Here is a 10873-nt window from a genome sequence, read left to right on the forward strand (position 1 = left end):
AACTGACAACACCAAGTGAAAAGTAGCCGTGCTCAGGAACATTTCAATCAGATCAAGCATAACCAGGCGATAGACAACACCCGTGTAGCTGGTGTTTTGGCGTTGTCAGAGGTGTAACTGTGGTAGAGCTGTCAAAACGGTGAGCGGCTGCTCGTGGGGTTATTGTCAAGAGACAACACCCGTCCTACTCGCGTTAGACGTTCAGAACAAGAAACTGTTGAATAATCATTCAAGAAAATAATAAGGATTTCTATCAGCCTCGTCGGGGTGTAGATTACATCTCAACATTACATTATATAGGGTCAACATTACATGTCAACATTAAATTATATAGGGTCAACATTACATTATATAGGGTCAACATTACACCTCAACATTACATTGTACAGGGTCAACATTACATCTCAACATTACATTATATAGGGTCAACATTACATTATATAGGGTCAACATTACATCGCAACATTACATTGTACAGGGTCAACATTACATCTCAACATTACATTATATAGGGTCAACATTACATCTCAACATTACATTATATAAGGTCAACATTACATCTCAACATTACATTATATAGGGCCAACATTACATTATATATGGTCAACATTACATCTCAACATTACATTATATAGGGTCAACATTACATTATATATGGTCAACATTACATCTCAACATTACATTATATGGGGTCAACATTACATCTCAACATGACATTATATAAGGTCAACATTACATCTCAACATTACATTATATAGGGTCAACATTACATCTCAACATGACATTATATAAGGTCAACATTACATCTCAACATTACATTATATAGGGCCATTATTACATTATATAGGGTCAACATTACATCTCAACATTACATTATATAGGGTCAACATCAAATTATATAGGGTCTACATTACATCTCAACATTACATGATATAGGGGCAACATTACATCTCAACATTACATTATATAGGGTCAACATCAAATTATATAGGGTCTACATTACATCTCAACATTACATGATATAGGGGCAACATTACATCTCAACATTACATTATATAGGGTCAACATTACATCTCAACATTACATTATATAGGGGCAACATTACATCTCAACATTACATTATATAGGGTCAACATTACATCTCAACATTACATTATATAGGGTCAACATTACATCTCAACATTACATTATATCGGGTCAACATTACATCTCAACAGTACATTATATAGGGTCAACATTACATTATATAGGATCAACATTACATCTCAACATTACATTATATAGGGTCAACATTACATCTCAACATTACATTATATAGGGTCAACATTACATCTCAACATGACATTATATAGGGTCAACATTACATCTCAACATTACATGATATGGGGTCAACATTACATTATATAGGGTCAACATTACATCTCAACATGACATTATATAGGGTCAACATTACATTATATAGGGTCAACATTACATCTCAACATTACATTATATAAGGTCAACATTACATCTCAACATTACATTATATAGGGTCAACATTACATTATATAGGGTCAACATTACATCTCAACATTACATTATGTAGGGTCAACATCACATTATATAGGGTCAACATTACATCTCAACAGTACATTATATAGGGTCAACATTACATCTCAACATTACATTATATAGGGTCAACATTACATCTCAACATTACATGATATAGGGTCAACATTACATCTCAACATTACATGATATAGGGTCAACATTACATCTCAACATGACATTATATAGGGTCAACATTACATCTCAACATTACATTATATCGGGTCAACATTACATCTCAACAGTACATTATATAGGGTCAATATCACATTATATAGGGTCAACATTACATCTCAACATTACATTATATAGGGTCAACATTACATCTCAACATTACATTATATAGGGTCAACATTACATCTCAACATTACATTATATAGGGTCAACATCACATTATATAGGGTCAACATTACATCTCAACATGACATTATATAGGGTCAACATTACATCTCAACATTACATTATATAGGGTCAACATCACATTATATAGGGTCAACATTACATCTCAACATTACATTATATAGGGTCAACATTACATTATATAGGGTCAACATTACATCTCAACATTACAGTGTTCCAACTTGGAAACAAGGATGCATGGGATTTCAGATTTGCACTTGTAACCTTTTGGTCTGGAGTGCATTAATGTCTAAGCAGGGCTGCCAGATGGTTATTTGTTACCAAGAACATACACTGAGGGTTAAAGAACTTTAAGAACACCTGCTTTGCATGACCAGGTGAATCCAGGTGAAAGCTTTGATCTTTTACTGTTGTCACTTGGTAAATCCACTTCTAACAGTGCAGATGAAGAGGGGGGGGGGGGGGGGGGGGGTTAAAGGATGATTTTTAAGCCTGGACAATTGAGATAGGGATTGTGTATGTGTGCCATTCAGAGGGTGAATTGTCATGACAAAATATTTAAGTGCTTTTGAACAGGGGTATGGTAGTAAGAGCCAGGTGCATCGGTTTGTGTCAAGACCTATAACGCTGCTGGGTTTTTCACCCTCAACAGTTCCAATGTGTAGAATGGTCCACCACCCAAAGGACATCGAACCAACTTGACACAACTGTGGTAGGCATTGCAGTCAACTCTTTCAACACCTTGTAGAGTCCATGCCCGGACATATAGAGGCTGGTCTGAGGGCATGTATTAAATATAAAGCTGCATTCGTAACCATGTGGGAGGTGGTAATTTACCAGTTGTGAAGTTGTAAATACCAATTGGATGCATTCACGTGCTTTGAAATCATTGGGATACGCCAACAAGCTGTGTCAACCATAAGATGAAAGTACAGCGATCCTCATCATCATCCTGCTGGGAAACTAATTACAGAGTTCAAAAAACCTATTGATAGATGTATTTTTCACTAATAATGTTCAGTTACATTTAACTGCTGAAAATGCTGTTATGGAGGACATTTGGAGGACATTTGGAGGACATTTCTTCAGTAGGTGACGCCAGAGGTCACCATGTGGGAGAAGTCAAAGCTCAGGGATGAATAGACTCGTTTCCCACTAGTAACTAACTACCAGTTGGAGGGGCACTCAAGTGGATTTTTCGCAGTCGAATGTGGTAAATTCCCGCTTGGTTGCGAACACGGCATTAGTTACAACCATTACTGCACTTTGACATGTAGGTGGGGGCAATGTGCTGATGGGGTATTTGTGCTGTCAGCAGAAATGTACCAGTTTAAGTGGTTTAATCATTATGTGGATGAAGGTTGAGCAGTTTAAGAGGTTTAATCTTTACGTGGATGAATGGTTGAGCACCCCTCTTGACATTGTCAGTTCTGCAATCTTTGTCAGAACTTGTGACATTCAAGAGTTGTTAAGAGGCTGCATCTTGCAGCAGCTGGTTCACTTGTAACTACTGTCAACTAGTTACTGTAAAATTATTCAACTAATCCATCACACACACTGACCTGATGGTCTGGAAGGAAAGTGAGCACTACAATTACATGGTGGCTATAAATTAAATACTTAATGGTTTTTTGGTATCACACGTACAGTTGAAGTTGGAAGTTTACATACACTTAAAGAGGCAATCTGTAGTTGCTACAAACATTTTTGGACTTACATTATACTGCTGAAGTCAGAAGTTTACATACACCTTAGCCAAATACATTTAAACTCAGTTTTTCACAATTCCTGACATTTAATCCTAGTAAAAAATTCCCTGTCGTAGGTCAGTTAGGATCACCACTTTATTTTAAGAATGTGAAATGTCAGAATAATAGTAGAGAGAATTATTTATTTCAGCTTTTATTTCTTTCATCACATTCTCAGTGGGTCAGAAGTTTACATACACTCAATTAGTATTTGGTAGCATTGACTTTAAATTGTTTAACTTGGTTAACCTTCCACAAGCTTCCCACAATAAGTTGGGTAAATTTTGGCCCATTCCTTCTGACAGAGCTGGTGTAACTGAGTCAGGTTTGTAGGCCTCCTTGCTCGCACACAGTTTTTCAGTTCTGCCCACAAATGTTCTATAGGAATGAGGTCAGGGCTTTTTGATGGCCACTCCAATACCTTGACTTTGTTGTCCTTAAGCCATTTTGACACAACTTTGGAAGTATGCTTGGGGTCATTGTCCATTTGGAAGACCCATTTATGACCAAGCTTTAACTTCCTGTCTGATGTCCTGAGATGTTGCTTCAATCTATCCACATAATTTTGCTCCCTTATGATGCCATCTATTTTGTGAAGTGCACCAGTCCCTCCTGCAGTAAAACAACCCCACAATATGATGCTGCCACCCCCGTGCTTCACGGTTGGGATGGTGTTCTTCAGCTTGCAAGCTCCCCCTTTTTCCTCCAAACATAACGATGGTTATTATGCCAAACAGTTCTATTTTTATTTCATCAGACCAGAGGACATTTCTCCAAAAACTATGTGCAGTTGCAAACCGTAGTCTGGCTTTTTATGGCAGTTTTGGAGCAGTGGCTTCTTCCTTGCTGGGCGGCCTTTCAGGTTATGTCGATATAGGACTCATTTAACTGTGGATATGGATACTTTTGTACCTGTTTCCTCCAGCATCTTCACAAGGTCCTTTGCTGTTGTTCTGAGATTGATTTGCACTTTTCGCACCAAAGTACGTTCATCTCTAGGAGACAGAACGAGTCTCCTTCCTGAGCGGTATGACGGCTGCGTGGTCCCATGGTGTTTATACTTGCATACTATTGTTTGTACAGATGAACGTGGTACCTTCAGGCGTTTGGAAATTGCTCCCAAGAATGAACCAGACTTGTGGAGGTCAACAATTTTTTCTGAGGTCTTGGCTGTTTTCTTTTGATTTTCCCATGATGTCAAGCAAAGAGGCACTGAGTTTGAAGGTAGGCCTTGAAATACATCCACAGGTACACCTCCAATTGACTCAAATGATGTCAATTAGCTTATGAAAAGCATCCAAACCCATGACATAATTTTCTGGAATTTTCCAAGCTGTTTAAAGGCACAGTCAATTTAGTTAAGTAAACTTCTGACCCACTGGAATTGTGATACAGTGAATTACAAGGGAAATAATCTGTAAACAATTGTTGGAGAAATTACTTGTGTTATGCACAAAGTAAATGTCCTAACCGACTTGCCAAAATTATACTTTGTTAAGAAGAAAATTGTGGAGTGGTTGAAAAATGAGTTTTAATGACTCCAACCTAAGTGTAGGTAAACTTCCGACTTCATCTGTTTATATTTCATTTTTCAACAAGGCTCCAGAACTGACCATGTATAAGCTGAATGTTCATGAACAGAGCAGATTCACCGGGATGACATAACTATTACGAGAGACCAGAAAGAGCTAGCTGAAAGCCACACCTACATTTAACCACACCTGCAAACTTCTGATATGCTGCTGCTGTTACAGTATGCTCTCAATCAGTGAAGGCACAGTAGGTTAGTGAAGGCACAGTAGGTTACTGGAAACAGAAGTTACTGACAAAATTGCTTGTGGCAGTAAGTGCCCTGCACGTTACTGGCAACATTTTGCCAGTAAGTTATTGTGACTTTTAACTTACTGACAAGTAGTTTACAGTTAAGTTATTAGTAATTCATAGCAACAAGTTGCCATTAAGTTAGTGGAAAATTCTCAACAATCTCTTCACAGAGCAGCTCATTACTGTCACGTTCTCTTTCAAAGTTCACAGAACACACCTTGTCGAAAGAGGTTCTCTACTTGCATTGGCATAACCATCAAACAATTACACTGCTACAAAACTTCCACTGACGGTTGGCACAAATAAACACATTTGACCACACCTCGAAATGTGCTAATGAGTCCCACAGTACATTGCCCCCAGCTATCAAAGCGCAGTGATGATTGTACCTTATGTTCAAAGTATTGGAAATGTACCATTATACCTACAAGGTACAGATGTGAGTTAATATGTGTGCCTGTGAAGTGTACCTTTGACCTTTTTGTACCCCAGGGAACAGCACTCTAACCCTTACGTTTTGAGTGTGTTAATACATGCTCCAAGCAATAAGTTTGAACCTGGTGAACCGCAGAAACATCGATGCACACAACCAACAGGTTGTCATTTCAAATCTCCAAATAATTAATGTATACTCTGCATCAAACGTATTTGAGCACTGCTAGTTTTAAGTTGGTGGTGATAATTGGACAACTGTTTACTTGATGCTGGGCAACTTTTATCAAAATGCAGAAATGCATTCTTGCCAATAAGTCTGCCTATATTAATTTCACATTCACTTATCTGGTGGTGTAGCTGCACTGTAGCAGAACATTTCAAGTGACCAAGAGGTTTTGAGTTCAAATCCCAAAGTTGGTCAAAATACAAAATGATGATAAATACTTTTTACAGTAATTGAAATCAGAATACAGCAGCATACTGTAATTTTATAGAAATAACACCTTCAAGTTGGTATATATTTACTTTATTTTTTACTGTAGCTTTGGGCAAAGTGATGTACACAGACCAGGTGGTTTAGCAGGAACTTCAGGTTCAGCAACCAAAAGAGAATATTTTTTTGTTTTGCTACTTCTGCATTTATTTTATTCTGATCTTAAAGCATTTGATTCTGACTGGATCTTTGTATGACAGGGGCCAGGATTCAATCCAAAACTGTGTTATAGCGCACTTTGACATTTACAGGGCATTCCTGATTGAGCCCACATCTGCAGCTATTACTTTGACATTTACAGGGCATTCCTGATTGAGCCCACATCTGCAGCTATTACTTTGACATTTACAGGGCATTCCTGATTGAGCCCACATCTGCAGCTATTACTTTGACATTTACAGGGCATTCCTGATTGAGCCCACATCTGCAGCTATTACTTTGACATTTACAGGGCATTCCTGATTGAGCCCACATCTGCAGCTATTACTTTGACATTTACAGGGCATTCCTGATTGAGCCCACATCTGCAGCTATTACTTTGACATTTACAGGGCATTCCTGATTGAGCCGACATCTGCAGCTATTACTTTGACTACGACCTCTGTGAACATTGCCTTTAAAAGATGCATTGTCGACAGCATTGTACACACTGAATCCCAGCTTGTGGTTGTGAAGGGGTTCTGTTGTGATGGTGTTATATTGTTGTTGTTGTTGTGAAAGTGTCCTGTTGTTGTGAAGGTGTTTTGTTGTTGTCGTGAAAGTATTCTGTTGTTGTTGTGAAGCTGTTCTGTTGTTGTTGTGAAGGTGTTCTGTTGTTGTTGTTGTGAAGGTGTTCTGTTGTTGTTGTGAAAGTGTCCTGTTGTTGTTGTGAAGGTGTCCTGTTGTTGTTGTGACGGTGTTCTGTTGTTGTTGTGAAGGTGTCCTGTTGTTGTTGTGAAGGTGTCCTGTTGTTGTTGTTACGGTGTTCTGTTGTTGTTGTGAAGGTGTCCTGTTGTTGTTGTGAAGGTGTCCTGTTGTTGTTGTTACGGTGTTCTGTTGTTGTTGTGAAGGTGTCCTGTTGTTGTTGTGAAAGTGTTCTGTTGTTGTTGTGAAGGTGTCCTGTTGTCGTTGTGAAGGTGTTCTGTGATTTTAAGGTTATTATTGTTCTAGGTTATGTGATAAAAGTTGTTGTTGTTGTTGTGAAGGTGGGGTTCTGTGATTCGTCGAGTGGATTCCTGGTGACGTCTGGGTCGGTGGTGCTGGATCTGTTGGAGGGAGACGTGGTGTCTCTACAGCCCACCGATAACAACGCTATCATCACTAAAGACGAACGAGCTGACAACACTTTCACCGGCTTCCTGATCTTGCCCAAATCATAGAACCACATGAAATCACACAGAGCCACACAGAACCACATTGAATGAGCTCAAACCAGATTCAACCAGATCTAATCTCGGTTACCCAGAAGTAACATTTTTGCGAAAGTTTGTCACTTCCTGTTTTACTTCAATTTTGAACAATCCTGATTCTATCAAATAATCAATGATGAAAACCCCAAACCAGGAACTACCGCAGCTCGTAATCCCATAATTATACGTGAGCCTTGACAGATTGTTTCCAATTACACACAGAATTTGTCCACGAGAGATTAAACCAGATCACACCTGCTGAAACCAGCTTCCCGCTCTTCCACCCCACATAAAATACATATCATAGCCACATCATTCTGTTCTAGAAGCATCTGCAGAACAACCAACCATCTCTGTGTCTGTTTCTGCCTCCCTGTCTACACTGCTGCTGCTTGCTGAGACAGTTCATCAATCAATCAATCAATTCATTTCCCCAGGTCGTTGGTTGTAAATGAGAACGTATTCTCAGTTAACTCACCTGGTGAAATGAAGAATACATTTTAAATAAATCAAATAATCAGTCATGTATTGCATCTGCTGAGCTGCCTACCAAAACTCAAAGATACCATTTTGGAAATGAGTTTGCCATCAATAAAGTGATTTGTTACCAGTTTTTTTTTTTTAAATCAACAGTATACATTGTTTGTGAAAGATGTTGAGGCTGTCTACACTTTACACTTACATGTGACTTCTGCTATCAGAATAGGAGGATCGCTTTGAAAAGACAGGTCTCGATGCACAGAAGTGCCACTGTGGTCAGATAGAGTTCACATCTGTCGGACCACCACAGACTTGTGGTGGCTTTTTAATTGTGGAAGGTGGGCTCATAGTAATGACTGGAACGGAATAAATGGAATGGTTCCCATGTGTTTAATACCATTCCATTCACTCCGTTCCATCCATTATTATGAGCTGTCCTCCCCTCAGCAGCCTCCTGTGCTGACCACTTCAGGAGGTGGTCAGGGATGTATTGTGTGTGGATTTCTCCTCAGTCTGGATGTCAGGGATGCATTGTGTGTGGATTTCTCCTCAGTCTGGGTGTCAGGGATGTATTGTGTGTGGATTTCTCCTCAGCCTGGGTGTCAGGGATGCATTGTGTGTGGATTTCTCCTCAGTCTGGATGTCAGGGATGTATTGTGTGTGGATTTCTCCTCAGCCTGGATGCAATCAGGTGACTGAAAGCGCCTACAGTGGGCGACATCATCAGCACTCCTCCCACAAGTCTCCAGAAAACGTGTGTTTTGGGACCGGGAGGCACCTTTTCATTATAATGTTGGAGGAAATGTGTTCATAGCGTGTCAGGAACGTGTTTGCTGACTTCATAAATGCTAGCCAGCTAGCTTATTCAGAAAAACATGTGTTTGTCTATGTGATACGCTAGCCAGCTAGCTTATTCAGAAAAACATGTGTTTGTCTATGTGATACGCTAGCCGGCTAGCTTATTCAGAAAAACATGTGTTTGTTTATGTGATATGCTAGCCAGTTAGCTTATTCAGAAAAACATGTGTTTGTCTATGTAATATGCTAGCCAGTTAGCTTAGCCTGATTGCATCGGTGCGTAGGTTACTTTCTAAATGTAATCCATTACAGTTACCTGTCCAGAATTGTACTCAGTAACCTGAGTTACTTGGGTAACTTTTGGATTAACCAAACTCAGTAACGTAATCTGATTACATTCACTTACTTTTAGATTACTTTCCCCTTAAGAGGCGTTAGAAGAAGACAAAAACGTATGTAACTAATTGAACAACATCTATTGCAGGATAAATCAATGTTAAGGTTTACATGGTTGGTCATATATGGATGTGACATGTTACATTATGGGTTGGTTATGTAGGCTTCTTCTAACACATCGCTTTCTACTACATTATAATAATACAATTCAAGTATATCTTTACATTAAAAACCAAAGTCTATCAGAATTACAGTCATTCCAATAAATGTTATACCCTTTGATCGTCAAGAATAGGACTTGAAAGTATAGGACTATGAAAGTATAGATCCCCAAATTGTTTTACCTGAGCATGACACCAAAACTAAAGACTTATTAGCCAGTCCTACTCTGTTGCCATGGAGGACTGACTGGGCTCATTGATTCAAGTTGAAAAATATGGAATGGCATGCTCATGGAATGGCATGCTGATGGAATGGCATGCTCATGGAATGGCATGCTGATGGAATGGCATGCTCATGGAATGGCATGCTTATGGAATGGCATGCTGATGGAATGGCATGCTCATGGAATGGCATGCTCATGGAATGGCATGCTGATGGAATGGCATGCTTATGGAATGGCATGCTTATGGAATGGCATGCTGATGGAATGGCATGCTCATGGAATGGCATGCTTATGGAATGGCATGCTGATGGAATGGCTTGCTCATGGAATGGCATGCTGATGGAATGGCATGCTTATGGAATGGCATGCTTATGGAATGGCATGCTTATGGAATGGCATGCTCATGGAATGGCATGCTCATGGAATGGCATGCTCATGGAATGGCATGCTTATGGAATGGCATGCTCATGGAATGGCATGCTTATGGAATGGCATGCTCATGGAATGGCATGCTCATGGAATGGCATGCTCATGGAATGACATGCTCATGGAATGGCATGCTCATGGATTGGCATGCTGATGGAATGGCATGCTCATGGAATGGCATGCTCATGGAATGGCATGCTGATGGAATGGCATGCTTATGGAATGGCATGCTTATGGAATGGCATGCTCATGTAATGGCATGCTCATGGAATGGCATGCTCATGGAATGGCATGCTTATGGAATGGCATGCTCATGGAATGGCATGCTTATGGAATGGCATGCTCATGGAATGGCATGCTCATGGAATGGCATGCTCATGGAATGGCATGCTTTGCCAAGAGTGTGCAATGTTGTCATCAAGGCAAAGGTTGGCTATTTCATAAATGATATTCTTCAAGAATCAATGGAGATATAAATGATACACTGCTCAAAAAAATAAAGGGAACACTTAAACAACACAATGTAACTCCAAGTCAATCACACTTCTGTGAA

General features: G+C 39.5%; 1 protein-coding gene across 1 annotated transcript in view; it reads left to right on the forward strand.

Annotated features, from left to right (window-relative positions):
• LOC139388016 (complement component 1, q subcomponent, B chain) overlaps positions 1 to 8445 on the forward strand; it is a 14172-nt gene extending 5727 nt beyond the window's left edge. The window contains exon 5 of the mRNA XM_071134498.1: positions 7632 to 8445. Within this exon, the coding sequence (XP_070990599.1) occupies positions 7632 to 7805 (174 nt within the window). The 3' untranslated portion in view covers positions 7806 to 8445. The remainder of the gene's footprint in view (positions 1 to 7631) is intronic.
• Positions 8446 to 10873: the final 2428 nt, after the last annotated feature.

Source organism: Oncorhynchus clarkii, chromosome 29, assembly GCF_045791955.1.
Source record: "Oncorhynchus clarkii lewisi isolate Uvic-CL-2024 chromosome 29, UVic_Ocla_1.0, whole genome shotgun sequence".
NCBI classification, from domain to species: Eukaryota; Metazoa; Chordata; class Actinopteri; order Salmoniformes; family Salmonidae; genus Oncorhynchus; species Oncorhynchus clarkii.